Here is a 20,736-nt window from a genome sequence, read left to right as displayed (position 1 = left end):
GTTGTTCTTTCTTCATTTGTGCTTCCCAGATGAACTCTATGAACAGTGTTAGCAGCTCAGAGGACATCAAGCCTCCGCCGGGACTGCAGAACATGGGGAGCATCAACTACCAGTGCCCGAGCCCGGGGGGGATGTCAAAGCACATCTGCGCCATCTGCGGTGACCGCTCCTCAGGTGACCTAAAGGGCAACTCAACACAAGTTGGAAACTCGACACAAGGGCTTCCTTCAGCTGAAGATGACACGTTTCCTTTCCTACGTGTGCAGGGAAACACTACGGCGTGTACAGCTGTGAGGGATGCAAAGGTTTTTTCAAAAGGACCGTGCGCAAAGATCTCACTTACACTTGTCGAGACAGCAAAGAGTGCCTCATCGACAAGCGCCAGCGCAACCGCTGCCAGTACTGTCGCTACCAGAAGTGCCTAGCCATGGGCATGAAGAGAGAAGGTACTTGGTCGGCCTTGGGATAACATTTCTCAGTCATATTTTTTATCCACAACATGGGGAAAAATACATACTGTAATGTACATTAAATATATAAATTAGAATGATATTATTATTTTTAATACTTTAATTTGTGGCCACACTTATTTCCCCACTTATGTGAACAATAATCTGTCAATGCCAGTTCAGAAAGATTTATTTATTTATTTATTGCAACAGGAAGTAAAAGTCAGCAGTTTAGATAATGTAGTTGCACAAGTGTACAGACCCTTTTGTAAGTGGTATTTGGCTCTTCTCAGAATTATCCACTCGTGTTCAAACTTATGCTAAATAGAGTCACCAGACACCCACCAGCATTTTAAGCAGTGGTCCCCAACCACTGGTTCGCAGGCAATTTTTTTTTTTTTAGAGGAACGTATATGTTATCACTCGGACTGGAATATTCATGCTAAATAGAGTCAGCACCCTCCTGCCCCACAGTCGATTGATATTTGTGAAAGTGCTAAATATAATTCGTCCCATTAACCAGTGTATGGTGGAAAAAAGGTTATGAACTACCACAATTGCCCTTGATTACCAAATAAAGTTGAGCATTTATAGTAAACCTAAGTGACCACACAGCGTACAGTATTCTGCATCCGTAGTGTAATATAAATGATGACTGGCGAAATCTGAGTGTGTGTGTATGTGTGCATGTTTTAGCGGTACAGGAAGAGAGGCAGCGTGGGAAAGAGCGCGGGGAGAATGAGGTGGAATCAACCAGCAGTTTCAATGAGGAAATGCCCGTGGACAAGATCCTCGATGCCGAGCTGGCGGTGGAACCCAAAACGGAGACGTACTCCGACGGCAGCCCCGGCAACTCGGTAAGCCTTCAACATAGTGACGGACACTTTAGTACAACAATTTCCAGTGTACTGTAACAACAATGTCGAATTTGTGATTCCTCAAATGGTATGAATCATGTTTATTACGACATAGAACCCCGTCGATTCACAGGCCACTATTCTCAAATTCACACAATTTTCATTTTTGTCTGAGGAACCGATCTCAGTATTTTCTTACTGTAACACTCAAAGTTGCCATCAGATGACGCTAAAATACTGGCTAATAGAAAGGTAGCACTTAGTGGAGGTAAAAATGTGTTGAAATGACTGCAAAAAGTAATCAACATTATGCATTATAGATCCATATGATACACTAGCTAGCTAGCTTGCTAATAGTTAGCTTGCTAGCTCGATAGATGGAGGTTTATTGTCAATTTAGCAAGGATGCTTGTTCATCCAAGTTTTTTTAGCTGATATATACAGTAGGTCCAAAAGTATATTTTCTTTGTCATCACTTGACCAGGTTGATATAATGTTAGAATATATTCTTTTTTTTTTGTCTTGTTGAAGCTGGTGTCAAAGAGTCCAGTTGGTACATTTGGTTCCTTGTCCTATTTCTCTTGGTCTAGATTTCCCAATAATCTCCTTCAAACTTGCATGAATGATTGCTTCATGCTGGAGCAAAAATTCTTCTGATATTACTGTCCATGTGATCCAAGATGCTTAAGGCTTGCCAAAAACTTGTTCACGAGTCTCAGGAGAACGTCACTGTTGTGTCAAGCACCCCAAAATGGGATTTGCTGTGCAGATTTTGTGTTCTCTTGACTTTTGTTCTGGAATCTCTGCTCAACCTCACTTTTGTCCGCCTGTAGACCAACGATCCCGTCACCAACATCTGCCAGGCAGCGGACAAGCAGCTCTTCACGTTAGTGGAGTGGGCCAAGCGGATCCCCCACTTCTCAGAGCTCCCCCTTGATGACCAGGTCATTCTATTACGAGCAGGTGTGGATACGTGTGTATATTTAGTGAAGGAAATCTCAATGTTTTCCGAGGACCCCTCATGTGTCAAATAAACATAACTACGAGATATGCCATTCCCCTTTGACGTTTGCTGTAACATTAAACAGAAAGCAAATAATTACATGTCATGTATTTAATCAAGCCATATTATTTAGAAAAGTCATCTAGCTTATTGATAACATACAATGCCAAACACCGTAAAGGGGCGAACAAAACTAGCATAGATTGCAGGAGTTATCAGCACAGATATGAAGACTTGATATGCCAGCGCTCTATAGCTGCCCAGCCAGCTGTAGCTACGTGGCGGCCATGTTGAGAGGGGCAACATTCCCATCAAAAGTAATGGGTGGACATTGACATTAATTGTTTCAGTATATTTGTTTTATTAGTACACATTTCTCCATTCGTAAATATACACTTTTTGACCCATTGAAAAAGAAGAAGAATTTATTACAAAATATTTTGCAGACCATTAAGTTGCGGCTCGCAAAAATCCCAACGGTCCTCGGACCCCAGTTTGAGAACCACCAATGTAATGTATTTTACACTTAACACACATTTTAAGAGCCAAGCTGCTCCTGGTGGTTGTCGGTCATCCTCAAGCAGGCGGACGGTCTATTTAAGTCTCTTAACATTTACTTGACATATTTACCATTTAGCTAAATGGAGCAGTAAGACTAAAAATAGCAGAGAAATCTCAGCGGTGCGTTTGCAATTGAGGAAGCACTGACCTCTGCTGGTGAGAGATATACCTGCATCAGGTAGTGGTCGTATAATATGGCCATACGGAATAGAGGGAGAAAAAAAGTGCCGCATGTGAAAATAGCTGTAATTCGAAAATCAAATTGTACCTTTGCATGTCTTTATTTTTTCAGGGTGGTCCCAACAAATGCAGATAGATCTGATTTTGTCCTCCCAAACGATATCCTTGAAGTGTGTTTTAACTGTTTCGTTTTGTAGGCTGGAACGAGCTGCTCATCGCGTCCTTCTCTCATCGGTCGGTGACGGTGAAAGATGGAATCCTGCTGGCCACGGGCCTCCACGTCCACAGAAGCAGTGCCCACAGCGCTGGGGTGGGCTCCATCTTTGACAGGTTGGGAGCAACAGAATACAAACAAGACTAAAAATATATTGATAAGGTGCTCACAGACACTTTCAGATAAGGTCTGTATATTGTTCACCAGAGGTACAAAATGCATGCAATAATTTTGACTTGTGGTTTAGCCAGGAATGTCAAATGTGTTCTTTGCTTAATTTCTGTGGCAATTTTAATTGAGTAAGTTATATATTTGACACCAATGTAGAGTCCTGACTGAACTGGTGTCCAAAATGAAGGATATGCAGATGGATAAAACGGAGCTGGGCTGTTTGCGAGCTATTGTCTTGTTTAACCCAGGTCAGTGCTTTTTCACCTTTTTACCTTGACTGTCTACTTCACAGCATTGTATAAAAAAAGCCATAGCTAGCTCAGAGATCTTTGTGGGCTTTACGTAACAGGGCACGCCCTGAAATAAAATAATTTTAGAGAATTTTTTATAGCTCTAAAATTATTACATTTAAGTAATGAATACTTTGAATATTGTTGTAAGTTTCTTCTCTGAGTTTTATTTTATTGAAACAATTATTCACAAAATTTTGATTAATTAAAAAATGTGGGTGGGAAATGTTTTTGCTTCTTTCCTGTACCACTAGAGGGAGCCATACACTTATCACTCAATAATTTTGAAAATGAGACGAGATTTGCAGGTAAAATGTTTTTAGTCGATAAGTTTTTTTTTTCACAAAAATAAAAAAATTACTGTACAAAAGTAAAAAAATAATATGAGGAATACAATGTTTTGAATCGTCAAAGTCTCGAATGCCTGTGGCTGTTGGAGATATTTGGTGTTCATGGATCTGACAATATGTGTTTGATTCAGATGCAAAAGGTCTGTCCAACGCAACGGAGGTGGAGGCACTGAGGGAAAAGGTGTATGCCTCACTGGAGTCCTACACTAAACAGAAATATCCGGACCAGCCTGGCAGGTGGGAATCACCATTTCTGATTGTCTTGGCATAATTGTTTTCATTTCTTTCACTTGAAGGAAGTACAATTGTTAGAAATGTTTTAAGTACTGTAAATGAAATTAAATTATGACCAATATGTGTTTATAAATTATACTGGTTAGAATTTTGAAAATGCAGTCCATAAGAACTGAAATAAAAATGTATATAAGGATGCCAAAATTAAAGATAATATGTCAATATAAATACATCATACATACTATTAAATTTGGTCATTCATTATATTTGGTGCATATCTGATTTAATTGGACTAATGCATATTTCTTTTAATTCGAAGAAAATTAATTATTTAAAATAATAAAAAATTGTATTTGCCAAATACAATACAAATAGTTATAAGTTGAAGGAAATTAAACACAAATTAATATTTAATATGATAAAGTAGTTTGAAAAAACAGTTGTTTTTTCCCCTTTTGGTAATTATTTTTTGGAAATATTTGACCTGAATCCTTAGCAAGTGTCCGTAATAAAATACATCAGTGATTGTGTGTGTTGTTTTGGGGGTTTCAGGTTTGCCAAACTGCTGCTGCGCCTGCCCGCGTTGCGCTCCATCGGCCTCAAGTGCTTGGAGCATCTTTTCTTCTTCAAGCTCATTGGGGACACGCCCATTGACACCTTCCTCATGGAAATGCTGGAGGCGCCCCATCAGATCACATGACCCCTGTCAAACACCCCCTCTTGTACATAGCCGTTGTCAGCATTATGAAGATGGATTCGGGGGGGAAAGGACGCTGCAATTGTAAAGTTGAATATTTTATAACAATTGAAAACAACATTGTAATTAAACCCGAAACGCAATTTCAAGGCTGCATTGAAGACTGAGTACAAGCATTGCAGTCATTTTTTTTCTCTGTAAATAGCTCATTGCAGGTGTCCGTTTTGAAAGCAACCCAGTGCATTTGAGAAGGAATCAGATTTTATTAATAGAGTAATTGTATAAAATAAAATTTTAAGAAAAAAAGTCGTTTCTTAAAAAATGAGTATTCTTACAGAATAGCTATTAATAAATACATGTAAGACCCTATTTGTCATGTCTATAAGATGCTCTGCATGTACTGTAGTACAGTTTATTCTAAATTTTGTGTATTTCCTTTCTTGACCACTAGATGGGCCCGTGGTCCTTATTTTAATGTTGCCTTCAGTGACAGTCTGAAACCATAGCTTCACAAGCGATCTTATTTATCCATCATTTCTCCATCTATTGACAGAGCCATCGATCGTCATCTATTGGTCCAACGATATTTTCATTTTCATCCATTCATTTTTCGACAAAGTATCTATCTGGCTATCTGTCCAATTTTAAACAATAACGAGCAATATTGGATCATATGTGCCATGCCATCTCTTGCCGATCAGAGAATTTTCCAATGAGATTGAACCGATGGCATCCCAGCATCTAGCGCGATTGCAGTCATATGCTATGATTAAATTACAAGACTTTTCTCAGCTACATTTACTGCGTTAATGTAGCGATTTGTTCGAGAAATGTGAATGAGACGTACTTTTTACTTTGAGTGAAGAAGAAACGCTGTGTTTTACTCTTTCAAGATGGAGGATTTTTTTGTGTGTGGGGAGCTCTGTGTGTGAGCGTGTTGTAGAGGTAATTGCACTTACGAGTGGTGTTCTCTCTCTCTCTCTCTCTCTCTCTCTCTCTCTCTCTCTCTCTCTCTCTCTCTCTCTCTCTCTCTCTCTCTCTCTCTCTCTCTCTCTCTCTCCCTCTCTCTCTCCACGTCCGGTTGTCAGAATACTTGATTAAAAAAAAGTCCAAACAGTTTGAGAACAAGTTCGGAGAAGAAGAAGCTCCAAGGAGGAGAAACTTTCGGGTACTGTGAACCGCTACCACTGGTATCCACGTTGAGATGCACTGAGAGGACCGCCAATAATTTTAGCGGCCATTCCGCAAGCTCACTTTAAGAAGGTATGGACATCACTTCCTGAATTTAAATCAGTGAATCGTGTGATTGGTGAAAAGGTTCAGGTTAATGGTGTAAAGGTATCTGGGAACTGGTTGAGTAAGTTTGGTATTTTGGGCAAATCATTTTTTAAAATAGAGGCACTGTACTAAATAAAAAAAGTCATTCGACGAAATGGAAATTAATATACTGTACATGTTTGAGAAGATAAAATATTAATACGTACTATTATATATACATTAAAAGGTTTGTAAGTACATATGTACTGTATTATATTTTATTCTTATATCCCTCTATTACTATATTTACCCAATATTTGAAGGAAATAACATTGTTAAAAATTAGGTTAAAAATTACAAATGCCTCTATGATATTATGTAGAGGAAGGTATGTCCCAATTTTTTATTTAATTTACATAATACTATAGTTTGTATTTTGTTTATTTGAAAAAACATTTTTTTTACCAATGGTAGAAATAAATATATTAAATGAAAAATACATTAAATTATGATGAATAAATGTTTATAAGATTACATATGAGTCTAGATTTTTAAAAATCGTCTCTACATTTGTTAATTGTTTTGCATATTTTGACAATTGCAATTATTAATTGGATGAAAACGTAAAAAAGATAAATTAATGAGTAAATATAATCACGTTGGATTCTTGGAACTAAATTATTACAAATACAATTTATAATGACAAAATGAACCTTCTGCCATCTCATATAATGAACGCCCTGCAGAGGATTCATCATGTGCAGTTGTGTGTATTTTTTTTCCCCCACGCTGTTAATTTTCGATTTGAGAACCGATCAAGTTGAAAGCGGCGTCACGTGACGCCCATGAAGCTTGGACGGTATTTGTTTAGAAAGCGTGCACATTCGCGTAACTTGCCGTTGCGTGTTCCCTCGCAGACATGCAACGCAGGCCGGTGTGCGCCGGCTGCCGCAGGCCGATCTCGGACAAGTTCCTGCTGCAGGTGGCGGACGGCCTCCGGCATGAGGGGTGTGCGCGCTGCTCCGCGTGCGGGGACGCGCTGCGGGACTCGTGCTTCGTGCGGGAGCAGCGACTCTACTGCAAGCGGGACTATGCAGAGTGAGTGCCTCTCTTTTATGAACGAAATGTTTTGGGGTTTGTTTGTTTTTTTGGGTGGGACTGGAACGAAATAATGGCATTTCATTTTATTTCAATGGGCAAAGACTTGATAAAGTGTTTGGAGTTGGAAATACAAACTCTCACTCATTTTTTGTTGTGTATAACTACGGTTGTAATATACTATTTTTAACTAAGACAGAAATTTTGAATGAACTCTTATTTTGGATCTTTTCCTAATGTCCAGGTGAGTGTAAATACTCACTTGTGTGTTAGCGGCTAATGCTATTGTATTTGCATCTTTTTTTTTTTGGCGTTTGTTGACTTCCAGGCAACTTGGTGAAGTCCTCTCATGAAGAGAACAAGGTGACTCAGGGTGGGAGGTGTGATCCAAAAAAGCGTGCACACGCACACAAACAGGCACTCAAAACAAGCAGGGGTGGGGCTCAAACGACACGTTGTCAAAATGTGTTAAAATCGCAAGGTCCATTGGCCCAGTAATGACAAGCTGGGGGCCAACATATGGTGAAGAGGTAACCCCCCCCCCGCTTACCGCTACCACCTTTCCATCCTAAACCACCCATTTCCCCTTATCCTTCCACCTGGCATCTAAATTCCACTTTTGACATACAGCAATATACCGCATGGCATATCCGATGATTGATGCAATAGCCTCGTCAATAAACTCCATAACGCACGATAGAAATAAACAGAACCATGCAAAATAATCCACAGTCATGCTCATGCCTAAAGTATGTTAAGATGAATGCGATTGTCCATCTCGACGGTTATCAATAAATAATCGCCAAATTGACCCTGCCCAAGAGAAATAAACAGAACCACAGCGATTAATGAAAAGAGTTCAAATGGTGTCCCTATATTTACATTATGCATAATACCAATGCAAAATCTGCATGTGAGGCTTAGGTATTTATTTTGGTTGCCAGCTTGCACTTCATCAGTTTTTTTAAAGTGCTTTGTCTTTTACACACTCTTTCATCCTGGCCTATTGCGACAATTCTGCAACAGAAATGACCGGAATGACGAAATGGAGCCAGTTTTGGGAGGTGGCCATATGTCAGAAGGTCTGTCACATCCCTTCAAGAGGGACGTCAACATGAACTTATTTCAGCGGACAGCGACCACCACGAGCGTTTGGCTTCCAAAGTGTTGCGGCATCTGGAAAGCCGCTCTCGCCGCCGCCCCTGTGTGGCGCTATGGGACGACGCCCAGCCAACTGTGAAATATCTGACCTGACCAATTAGCAGGAGGCCTGCTGCCAAAGCTCCGCCCCTGAGATTTTGCATTTCCAAATCTAACACCTCCGGCCTACCAACTCACTGGTAGTAAACCTAGCACAAGGTCCCCTGTTGTCCTTTAAGACCCAACATTTATTTTCCGTTACAAAAATTTTACCCACACTACCAACAAAAAATGTCACAAAATCAAACAAAAAATGAAATGAAATGGCGTTTAAAAAACACATGTTCATCCAAAAAACAAGACATTGCTAAAAAGTATCTCAGGCGCGCCCATGACCCTTGTGAAGCAGTTCCGAAAATGAATGGATATTTTTTATTATTATTGTAGAATCATGTCGCACTGTATTTGAAATAAAAGAAAATTCTCTCCTAAAGATTAAATAAGAAATTAATTAAAAAGTACTCTACATAAAAAATTGAATATATTTTTAATTAACACTTTCAGGGACAGCGGTCACTACAGTGGACAGCTTATCATGTGATCAGGTTACAGGTTATCATTATTGGTGCATGAAAGGGGTTAAAGCTTTATAAAGAGTTGATAATGTTCTCAAAGATATCCCAGTGGAGTCGTGCGATGAAGGCACACTCATGTTGCTGCATGTTTACATCAGCTACCGGCATATTGAGCACGGCTCTTTGCTCCGCCGGACCTGGATGGCACGTCGGTCTTATTGGTCACATGACTGGAAGTGTCCTTGACCTTCGAGATCTGTATCTGACACACACACGGGGATCGTGCTTCACCTGATCCAGAAACCGGACCCGCTTCTGTGCGTGTTCACTGGACCGCACTAGTCCAAGCTCGTGTTTTTCGGATGGGGAACATTGTAGCTTGTGGGCTCATGAGCGAAAGTTATTTTTAAAGCACCCTTGTCCAAATAACCGTCGACAATTGTATGTTTGTGATAAAAAGCGGCTAGATACTAGATTGTATAAGAGTGAATGTAGCCACTGTCTTCTTCTTAGTAAATGTTGCTAGTAAAATCAGTAGTTAGTTGTCATGGATAAGTTTTTACCCCTTGTTGTGTTTGGTAAAGAGCGTAGTATTGACCCCATTGAGTATGTGAAACATTCCAAGCATTTCTTCGGCCTACTTTATTGATTCCTACGTTCAGGAATGCAAGCGTGCGACATGTCGTTCATATTAAAGTGCATACCACCGAGGGCATAGGGCAGACGACCCACATGGGTCAAGCAGACCTCATTTGACCCAGAGGAAGCTTCACTGTTTCCCTCGGCAACCGCACAGCAAGAGTCAGAGGAATGTGGAAGGATTTCGACCTTTTGACAAGGATGTACCAGCACCTTTGCTGGTTAATAGTCACTATATGGACTCAGTGGCCACTTCACCTCCTCTGTCGGATAGCTGTTCATTTAACAATAGGCTATCTTTAGTATTGTGGTTATAGTTTACTGGGGTGTAAAACTGCACTGCATTTGCAATTAGCATCTCTTCTGCATAGCATCCTAACTTATAGTTGACATTAGAAAAATCTCACAGCGCACCATCATACAAAAAGTCTCTAAAGTTATTATACTTTTACAGTAAACCACCCTATACACCAAGGATGATGCCCCAAAGACATACTTTGTAAAACAAACCAATAGCCGTTGCCTTCTGTAGGCGTAAAAAACAGGATGGTAGAGGAACGAGACATTCATGAATTGCATTGTCTTCAGCAAAATTGAGACAAAGCTTGACTTTTCTTTCAAATGTACAATGTTTCTACAAAATAGTTGTAGCCATCTATTTAGTAGCCGGCAGTGGGCCTACACCCAAAATGAGAGAAACCCTCGATGGAGGGGCATTTCCTGTATGTGTGTATCGATGGGAACAGATGGATACACAGGTTACTTATACCTTCTCCCATCCAAGTAGAAGAACATTTATTTGTTCAGCCTGTGACTATACTTCACTCTCAATAAAACAAAGATATATTATCTATATTAAAAAAATATCAATTTTAAGTCCAATTAAATGAAGTAGGGAACCATCACTATATTGTATGCTTTTCTCTATTCTTTCATCCACGCTACTGAGCATTTAGTGTACATTAGCAAAAGTTCTGTAATATTTATTCAATGCGTTTAGCCATTTTTACCACTCCAAAATCGCTAAAACGAATTGATTTGTGATTTCTGTAATCATTTTTATAGATCATATTCTAAACATGTCATGTCATTCATAATACAAAACCAAAATATGTTTGTCTATGCAGCGCCGGATACTAGGTAGTGGAGAGTACACAAATAAATGACTCAAAACAAAGGTGTTGAGCAATCGACAGTGAAATGTAAAGAGCTGTCAGTTTCTTGTTTGCCGAGTTGGTCCGCTGACCCACAAGTCAGGTCTGCAGACAACTTCAGAATGATGATGCATCATCAGGCATGACAGCCTCAAGATGGGTCGGTGCCAGCCGTCGGACAATAGTCCTGCTGCTTGAGTATTGGGTGGGGGCGGCTCTGTCTTTGTCCCACTCTGTCTGAGCAGACTTCGAGATAATTCCGCGGATAATTCCAAGAACCGGCGGCCCAGCCTCTCCCGCCGGGATATCTGATTCCCCCCCTCCGCCTGGAGCCATGGCCTGCCGTGAGCCTTTTCTGGACGCCGCCCGGGGGCTTGGCCGCCGACGCGGCAGCCGGAGCCACGGCAACGGTGTCACGGTGTGGATAAGCCCACGCTGCTCCTGGTTGCTAGGCGCTAAGACGCACACCCGCCATGCTGAGGGTATGCGTCTGAGTGGCTGGAGGAAGAGGTGGAGGGTGGGGGGGCCGGGGGGGTCAACGAGAGGATTTGAGGCTGGGGGGCGTTTGGTGTGACAGTCAACTGAGCAACGTTCCCTGGGAACCTATCCTCTGTTATTTGTCGGAAAACTCACCTATTCACTGTTTTTGTACTCGGGCCAAAGCCGCGTCTAAAAGAGTGGTGCCTCGATAGGCAGCCCCAGTTCAAGTTTACTGTCAAAGTAAACATCAAACAAAGAGACTTGCACCGTGTGTATTTAAAACAACCACCTTGCTTTGTTTTTAAATCTGTAAGCTTAATGCTAATGCTAAATAGAATCTCTGCTGCAGTGATGTGACCCTTGAAATAAAAAATTGCTTGTCGTGTTTCCAAATGTTCCCTTTGACACTTTTTTTTTGGGACCGTTTCCCCTCTCACAAGGCTGTTTGCAGTGCGCTGCGGGGGCTGTTACGAGGGCATCTCTCCGACAGAGCTGGTGCTGCGTGCCGGGCCCGCTGTCTTCCACCTGCGTTGCTTCACCTGCAGCGTGTGCTCCGCCCCCATGAGGACCGGAGACCGCTGCGTGGTCAGGGAGGGCCTGCTTGTCTGCGCCAAGGAAGACTACCACCGGCGTGTGGCCAGCCCGACTTCATCTGACACGGGTGGGAGGACATGTGGACATGATGGTCATTCTGAGGGTGTCTCTTCTTGCCTGACTCTGGTTCAAATATGCAGTAAAAGGAGGTTTCTTGAAATTATGGAGTCCATTTTTTAAGGACCGCCTCCAAATACAAAGCACTTGATTCTCTCCATTTTGAACATATGAATTATTCGTTTAGGCAAAAGTGACGATGCAGACGAAGAAGAGGATGAGGAGGAGGACTCAGGGAGGGTCACAAGTCGACGAATCAAATCAGATGAGCAGGAAAGTAAACGTCCCAAAAGGCCTCGCACTATTTTGACCACTCAGCAAAGACGGATTTTCAAAGCCTCTTTTGAGGTTTCATCCAAGCCGTGTCGAAAGGTAGAGTCCTGCTTCTTCCATTTTACACATAATGTACTGTGTATTAATTATGCAGTATTAAATTCAGTGCCGGCTATTTTCAGACTCTTCTTTACCTTATTCTGTGTAAACAAAGAAATAAATAAAAATACAAAGGCATATGAAAAACATGAAAAAACGTCCTTGGCATTGAATGAGCTTTCAAAATGGAGTTTGCAGTTATTAAAGAAACAAAAATGAGCGTGCCCTGTTACAAAAAGACAAAGAAAAAGCACACCACACACAAATGCTCCGTCTTGTGTCACCTTGGCTGGACCTCTGTTTTTAAAATCGGCCTCCTTTATTTCCCGAATCTCACTTAAAGGTACGGGAGACCTTGGCAGCAGACACTGGCCTTACTGTCCGGGTTGTGCAAGTCTGGTTCCAGAACCAAAGAGCCAAGGTAATGCGCGCACACACACACACAAACACACACCATAAGAAAAGCTCTTTCGACACGGAGGCGTCTGCCAAAGCTAAAATCAGCCTGGTTATCTCCTCATAGAGGAACCTGATGACATGTCAGCGCATGGCGACTACACTTGAAACCTCATATTTCCTCACAATGTGAACTTGTGTTGTTCCCTGCTAGTGCTCTAAAAAATGTCCTTTACTCAATACTTCATTGTTGAATGAACATACTTTTTGTGTGTGTAGATGAAGAAACTGGCTCGGAGACAACAGCAGCAGGAACAGGAGCAGCCGACTGAAGAGCAGCAGGAACAGCCATCGCGTCACAAAGGTGTTGTACGCCCTAACACCATGAATAGTCCATTGGACTTGTCTGTTGCGGAAAGCTGTGCTTTACTAGATAGTGATAGTTTGTTGTTTATACAGGTTTTGATGCTCACATAAATGCAGTTTAATTTATTGCCAGTTTCGTAAAATTTACAAAACTTAAATCACTTTTCTCCATTGAAATTCATTAAAATTCCATTAAGCTGTTCCAAGAAAACCACTTTACTGTATGAATAATAAAAACAATACAGGAGAAGGTAAAGTAACATACAGGTGTAATTTCTGTTCATATTGTAGTATTCGTGTGTTGGATGTGTGCCTCTAAGGGACATAATGCGATTCAAGAGTTGCCATTGGGTTGAGTGAGTTGTGCCCGACAGAAGTTTCTGGCAAGTGTTTTTTTTTTCACGTTCACTCGAGTGGCAGTTTATCTGAAACTTGACAGATCTTAGTTCACAACACAAAGCAAATAAATAAATAAATAATAAAATAAAATCCAAAACGTGTAAGCTAAATATACTATGTATATATACATATATACATATATATACTTTTTTTATCACAGTGGGTGTACCTGCAACATATATTGTAAAGTGTCCTTGGGTGTCTTGAAAGGCGCTTATAAATAAAATGTATTATTATTATTATATTATTATATAAGCAAAATCCTTCATATTTAAAAAAAATCCCTCATTGCTCCATAGCGCCCCCCAATGGTGAGCCTACCTCAAAGTTGGAGCACCTGGGGTCTCCCTACTCTCACGTCCAGCAGCAGCAGATGGGATTCACAAGAGTGGAGCAGCAAGACTTTGACCTGGACCCCTTCAGACAGGGCCTGACTCCACCTCAGATGCCAGGGGATCACATGCACCCCTACGGTAAAGAGCATGTCATTCTTTTGTAAAGACTTCTGACTACTGCCAGAATTACGTTACTTGCATTCGGTTTTGTCACACAATGGTGCAACACAAGAAAATGGACGATATAACAATACTCACTGTCATACATTCTTTATCCTCACCAACGCACAACTAATTTTGCTGTGGCTTACTGAGCAGCTGTGACATTTATTATTCTGCATTATACTGCCCTCAGGTGGCCAAGGCTTACACAACACAAGCACAATGTCCATTAAATTATAGCAGAAAATGTGGCAAACTGTTCAATTTAATCGAATTATGTCATAAATATATGGGGTTCTTTTTGCTGTTTTTCATGTTTAAAAAAAACATTTCATTTGAGGAATACCTGACTCCATTTTAGCTATTATTGGGAAAATTCCTCACCACGTAAGGGCATGGCAAAATGAATTTTAATTCAATTTAATTTCATTTAAACATGTGTTTTGAAAAAAAAAGAACTACGCAGGAATACCTCATGTTGTGGCCAGTGACTCATGCACTCAGAGATAATCTCAACAAATTCAAAGCTGTTGTCTTTTTCAGGTTTCACTGCCCTTTACAGCGACGTGGTCGACACCGTCTGCTTGTCATTGGGCGACAACACGTCACTCCTCACCCCCATGGACTGCCTGTACTCCATGCAGGACTCTTACTTCACCTCCTGAAGGACAACCCTCATCACATACGCTTATTATTTATCCTCATGGACCGCGCGCAAACTCGAAGAGGACAAACCGGTGCGCAAATGGATACACTGTGACACTCATGCAATACCCCAGTACATCCGGGTACTCACGCTCAAGTCCTGTCATGATTTGCAACACACTTTTTTTTTACTGTCCGACCTCTCTACTATGCTTGAACGCCACGTTACGAGATTACAACGGATGTGAATAACTGACTGAATGTGTATTTATTCTTGTAGAGTGTGTTCATTTTGAATGGATGAATCATGTATGATCAATAAAAAGTGACTCTGGAATACCGTGTCATATGCCGATTAGAGTGAAACTGCTCAAGTCACATACCCCTGGGGTTTAGTCACTTGGTTGCGCTCTTATTCCTTTACACACCATCTTCTGATGACATATTTTTGATGGACTAGCCACTCCGACCTCACACCAGGTAGCACAACCTGCTTTACTGCTACTTTCTTGTCCCATCTTGTCTTGCTCTGTCTCATCTGGTCTGGACCTGCCCTTCTTTGCCTTAGACTATTTCATTCCAGCTAGTCCTGTACTACCCTGTCCCTCATTGCCCTGTCCTGTTCCAGCACATCCCCCACCACCCAATCCTATCCTGTCTCACCTAGCTCTATCGCACCCTATCCTGGACTGTCTTAGTCTGTCCAGCAATATCCGGTCCTTCATTGTCCTGTCCTGTACCGCCTTTCACTTTTATGCCCTACACAGACCTGTGCCACCCCACCATTTTCATCCCACCTAGTTCTGTCCTACCCTGTCCCTTTTTCACATGGCCAGTTCCTGTCCTATACCAAAACATACCGCCCCTCCCTATCCTATTCTGTTTCATCTCGATCTATCTATCTGCCCTATTTTGCTTGTCCAAACTTATCCCACGTTGACCTATCCTTTTCCATCCTACTTCGCCCTGTCCTGTCCTGTCCTGTCCTGTTCTTTCATTTTCTCTGTCCCTTCTCAAAGCTCATCCAGTCCAAAAGCATTTCAGATGAATGTCTATAATGACAAAACAAATAACAACATCGGGTTTTTAGCCACCTCTGACGTTTCAACATATAGATTGATCATACTGCATCCCTAAACTGCCGAACAGGACAGGTGTGAAAAAATGACAGTGTAACAAATGTTACCATCCATCCATCCATCCATTTTCTGATCTGCTTTATTCTCACAAAGGTCGCGGGGGTGCTGGAGCCCATCCCAGCCGTCTCCGGGCAGTAGGTGGGGGACACCCTGAATCGGTTGCCAGCCAATCGCAGGGCACAGATAGACGAGCAACCATCCACGCTCACACTCACACCTAGGGACAATTTAGAGTGTTCAATCAGCCTGCCATGCATATTTTTTGGAATGTGGGAGGAAACCGGAGCACCCGGAGAAAACCCACGCAGGCCCGGGGAGAACATGCAAACTCCACAGAGGGAGGCCGGAGCTGGAATCGAACCCGGTACCTCTGCACTGTGAAGCCGACGTGCTAACCACTGGACTACCGGGCCGCCCCCAAATGTTACCAATGCAAAAAAAAAAAAAAAAAATATGAAGGTTAAGCAGCATCTTATAATGGATACTTTCCACTGTTGTGACTATTAGGGCATCACTGTCATGACCGTTGGGGCATATTTGCTGAGTACAATATATGATCTGCTATACCCCTACCACTAGAATGCACTGGTCCTGATGAGAGGTGTTTGAGGGTGTGCATGACCCAGGAGATACGAAGACCCCTCGCTTCCTTGCCCTTGCGGTGACCCCTCTCCTGGAACCCGTTTCGTGTTTCCCCCTGCTATGAAACGAGACCTCGCCGAGCGGCGAGTGCAAGTCAATGGCCAGGAACAATCCAAATGTCTGTCAGTGCGCTGTGCTACTGCCAAGAAAGCCAAGCAAGTGTGCAGCAGAGTGTGCAGTGGGGCCCCTCTTTTGTGTCTGCATGCGCTCCCGGTGTCTGGAACTCAAGTATCATGATGCCTCTTTATCTTTTTAACTTGATCAGGGGTTCTGGAACCTTTTGGTCTGGGGACCCCTTACAGGGTAGACATTTATCCAGGGACCACCTTGTAATACAAATGGCGATTAAAACTTCCTACTATATATACTGTAACTCTACTGTAAATGCCGTAGTCATTACAAAGTTGGCTATGGCGCAGACGCTACAAAGAAAAAACCTACGCGGGTGTGCGCGCGTGTAGCCCACTACCGGGCCTTTGAATATGGCTTTGATCTGAGCACAAAAACACTGAACATGTGAGTTTTTTTTTTTTGGTAAATCGAGGATAGGTTCCACCAAATCAGTGAATAGATGAATTTATGAAGCGTGGAGAGAGGGAAGGGGAAGCTTGAACTTGATGACAGGATAGGAGCCAAACCCAAGTGATAGTAAAGGGCTTTGGAAACAACACTCGAGCTGTGATCATACGGTCACAGCTGGTGGCGATAACCTCGTCATTATGCTCAAGGTATAGTTGACAGTTTCCTGTCAGCGATCCGGTTATTTATTGCAGCGTTTGTGCCAAGAAGCAGGCCACACGCGCGCACACACACACGGACACACACACACGTTTTCCCTTTAAAGTGCTATAATTGGCTTCATGCTGTTGTAGCGCCAAGTCAAATGAATACGCTGTGCTGAAGATCCGCCGTCACTCGCCATTTGCAGTACTTCATGGTATTTTCATGGTGAATTACAGGAAAGATCCCATCTATTTGCGGTTTGCTTTTTACCAATTTATTACTCTCTGTGGAACCTATCCCTCGTAAGAGGGAGCATATAACTCCTACTTTGGCATCCCTTCACTGGCTCCCCATTCATTTTAGAATTATTTTTAAGATCCTCCTCTTTGTTTTCAAATCTCTGAATAATCTCGCGCCACCTTACCTCTCTGAGCTCATACGCCCCTACACCCCTGCCCGGCGCCTCAGGTCTGTGGACCAGTCTTTGCTAGACGTACCAAGAACTAAACTGAGGCTCAGAGGGGATCGAGCCTTTTCTGTTGCTGGTCCATCTCTCTGGAATGACCTCCCACTGAACATTCGGCAAGCCTCCTCGCTGCCCATCTTTAAAGCCCTCCTCAAAACTCACTTGTATTCTTTGGCGTTTGACTCAGCATGACTTAGATTTGCTCTTGGTTTTACTGCTTGGTGCTTTCTACCGCCTTATTACTTATTACTTATTACTTATTACTGATTCGTCTTACTGTTTATTGTATATGTTAAATCGCTCCATGTACAGCACTTTGTATGCAGCGATGGCTGTTTGAAAGTGCTCTATAAATACTGTTGACTTGACTTGACTTGACTATCATCAGCTGCTGCGTGGATGGAGAAACTCACCTCTTTTGAGTTTATTGGGCATCGATTAGTCAAAGGAGATTTTTTTTTTTGCGTCGGTGTTAGAGTGGTAGGCCCAGTTCATGATTGTGTGTCCTTTTATTCGAAGTAATCAATAATTCAGTGCAGTTGAAAGTGAACCTAATTGTTTCCTATACTTTTCTTTTGGCACATGCCTCTCTCCTTGAACTGTGCGGACAAGCTTTGTCCTGACGTCACATCTATTCAAGTTTGCACTTGCTGATCAGATGTTTTTATTTTATGTTTGGCATCCAGGGACTCGTTACAGGTGTCATCCTAATGCCAGTTAATGCCATAGGAGTTTAAAAAGTTTTTTTTGTGATGAGAGCATTTTTATTTTTAGCCTAAAGAAAAATCGCAAGATAAAGGTTTTTTAACCAAGAAAAATACTTCTAATCTTAACAAGAGCAAAGTCTTATATGACAGTCCAATATGAATACAGTCATTTTCCTAGATAAAGTTGAAATTAATATATCCACCTATGTTCTTGGAGAAACTGTATCTTCCAACTACAACTTCTTGAATTCATTTCTGTAATAAAATACCTTTTGTTCTTAAAAAATGTTTAAGTGCCATGATGATAGCAAAGCCTTTAATTGACCCACTGCTAACGTGGAGTCATTGCTTCATTATGATTTTCCTATTATGCAGTTTCTTTCTTTTTTTTCTTTTTACACACAGGACAACATTTTTGATTGTTTTTACCCAGATTTCCAAAACGCCCATTCGAATTCTACAGTCAGGTCATTCTACAGGTGGGAAAAGCAGCAGCACGAAAATCATAGTCAGTGTCTAATATTATCAGAGATGAAATATTTTAAAATGTCCGCCGCTAGGGGGCAGATGTGTGCTTTCAATCAAATACAACAGTTTACTGTAGCTCAGAAACGTGGTCATGTGTCGCTGGTGAGTCACTAACCTCACTACACATCACACGAGCACACAGGCAGCCCGGAGATTCAACCCCCGAATTTAACTGCGTGTATGTTGGGGAGGAGGTAAGATTACGGAGCGTCTTTGCCATATGCGCACGTTCATTACATGCACACTGCGGGTAATTTTGCCCCCCCAAAATGAAATCAAATTGCTTAGCAAAATGTATTTTTAAGGTACTGTGGTAAAATGAGTTAGAATTTATATTAAACTGTTAGTTTGAGGTATATTTTCAGTTCAAGGTATTAATGGAGGCAATATTAAACATTTTTTGCATAGTCCCTATCCCCCCAAAAATAAATAAAGTAATTATAATAATAATAATCATGCTTCCCCTCACATTGTCACTGATACACGTTGTTTCTCCTTTGACCTGAAACTGTTAGTCACGAGTAATGGCTGAACTTTGAGTGCTCTTCAACACTCATTAATGTGCATTTCCTGGCAGACAGGAAGTGCATGACTCCAGCAGAACAATTTGTTTCATTTGTGCCAATCAGATCAAATTCTTTACACTCAGTGGCACCCCTCTGAGCCACCCGGTCTGGCCATTGAATGCCAGTTGCATTGCACGACCAGGATTTTGACTATTTCAGACCAAATGTTGAGCATCAATACTCGTAACAATGGGGAAAGTCCCAGAAACCCAATGGCCTTCTTCGGACAAAGTCTTTCTGAACAACTGCCCATTCCGTAACATATTGCTTGAAATCGCTTTGGAGTGATTCCACCATCACGAACTAAGCCGGTGTGTGAACAGCGCTTGAAGTGTTGATTTGAATGGTGGAACTTGCACGCTCAAACAGAAACAGGAACGAGTCAAAGGATTGTTTGTTCAGCGCAGTTTAAAAAAGGGGTGTCTGGAGAAATGTGATACCAAGTGTGCAATTGTGGGATACAGGGCAGTGTGGACGTGATGTGACTGCATGCTGAACAGGATCTCGAATAGGATAACAGTGGTCACCCAATACCAGAAGACTTCATTAAACCCATTCTGGTGGAAAATAACCATCAAATAAATACTGCAGATGTTGATTCCATCATATTTTTAAACTACTTCAGTTCCAAGTGTACAAATCAAATAGTATCCATATTTTGAAGATTTTAAAGTTTTATCTTGAAATAATTTATGATGCAGTGTCGACATAACAGAGATCACGATATGATTCACGATCGCATTTCAGAAGCGAGGCACCTTGAAGAAAATCGTCAAATGTTTCTAATTTGGGTGCAGACTTTAAAATTGAAAATAGTGCCATCTGGTGGAAAATATAATAATACTGTAATAATGTAATTGAAAGCTAGGACAGTAATTCTTGACCGCAAACCGACAAAAATCATGAGTAAATGAAAACCCTGGAAAACGTTTTTGAACTGTCACTTTTAATCATTTAAAATGTAAATATGCCACACAGTATGATCCCAAAACATTTAAATATCATTTCAATCTCGTCTTCTAACATGACCATTAAAGTAAATATGTTGGAGATGATTCGATTTAAAAAAATAAATTCAAAAAAATGCAACCAAAGTGCATATGTACATGCGCATGCGCGGCAAAGACTCCCCAACATACCAAGCTTGTCTCTTAGTCGAGATGCATCACCTCCATATTCCTCAAGGTAGCATTCTAAACACAATTTTGAGTCTTCACTAAACCTGGTATGGATGTTTTGGGGGTGTAGGGGGAAGCTCGAGTACTCGGAGAAAAACATTGCAAACTTTGG

General features: G+C 41.5%; 3 protein-coding genes across 6 annotated transcripts in view; 2 read left to right on the top strand and 1 right to left on the bottom strand.

Annotated features, from left to right (window-relative positions):
- rxrgb (retinoid X receptor, gamma b) overlaps positions 1-5,179 on the top strand; it is a 29,883-nt gene extending 24,704 nt beyond the window's left edge. For 2 of the 3 annotated variants that reach the window (XM_052074807.1, XM_052074806.1), the window contains 8 exons: positions 30-174; positions 267-446; positions 1,146-1,306; positions 2,140-2,269; positions 3,248-3,380; positions 3,592-3,683; positions 4,207-4,312; positions 4,862-5,179. In XM_052074807.1, the coding sequence (XP_051930767.1) occupies positions 30-174; positions 267-446; positions 1,146-1,306; positions 2,140-2,269; positions 3,248-3,380; positions 3,592-3,683; positions 4,207-4,312; positions 4,862-5,009 (1,095 nt within the window). In that variant the 3' untranslated portion in view covers positions 5,010-5,179. The remainder of the gene's footprint in view (positions 1-29; positions 175-266; positions 447-1,145; positions 1,307-2,139; positions 2,270-3,247; positions 3,381-3,591; positions 3,684-4,206; positions 4,313-4,861) is intronic. The other variant, XM_052074808.1, reaches the window with a different exon arrangement.
- The window catches only part of LOC127606460 (L-selectin-like), a 78,017-nt gene that overhangs the window by 53,149 nt on the left and 4,132 nt on the right, over positions 1-20,736 (bottom strand). The window lies entirely within an intron of this gene.
- Positions 5,524-15,054, top strand: lmx1a (LIM homeobox transcription factor 1, alpha). 2 transcript variants are annotated; one of them, XM_052074858.1, is made up of 8 exons: positions 5,524-6,269; positions 7,181-7,361; positions 11,790-12,010; positions 12,188-12,372; positions 12,716-12,793; positions 13,048-13,132; positions 13,833-14,006; positions 14,574-15,053. In XM_052074858.1, exons 2-8 carry the CDS (start codon positions 7,183-7,185, stop codon positions 14,693-14,695), a joined length of 1,044 nt encoding a protein of 347 aa, XP_051930818.1. In that variant the 5' UTR covers positions 5,524-6,269; positions 7,181-7,182; the 3' UTR covers positions 14,696-15,053. The 2 variants fall into 2 exon arrangements, with proteins under 2 accessions (XP_051930818.1, XP_051930819.1); XM_052074859.1 differs by lacking the exon at positions 5,524-6,269 and having other exon boundaries at positions 7,182-7,361; positions 14,574-15,054.

The sequence above is a fragment of the Hippocampus zosterae genome, chromosome 8 (assembly GCF_025434085.1).
Source record: "Hippocampus zosterae strain Florida chromosome 8, ASM2543408v3, whole genome shotgun sequence".
NCBI lineage: Eukaryota > Metazoa > Chordata > Actinopteri > Syngnathiformes > Syngnathidae > Hippocampus > Hippocampus zosterae.
Note: the sequence above shows the minus strand (reverse complement) of the source record. Positions and strands in the feature narration are given on the sequence as shown.

What these genes read in the sequence shown, in the direction of transcription:
- lmx1a (XM_052074859.1), top strand. Translation starts at nt 7,183, where the DNA reads ATGCAACGCAGGCCGGTGTGCGCCGGCTGCCGCAGGCCGATCTCGGAC. An exon ending in CATCCAAGCCGTGTCGAAAG is followed by an intron (nt 12,373 to 12,715) that starts GTAGAGTCCTGC and finishes TCTCACTTAAAG; the next exon opens with GTACGGGAGACCTTGGCAGC. An exon ending in GGATCACATGCACCCCTACG is followed by an intron (nt 14,007 to 14,573) that starts GTAAAGAGCATG and finishes TGTCTTTTTCAG; the next exon opens with GTTTCACTGCCCTTTACAGC.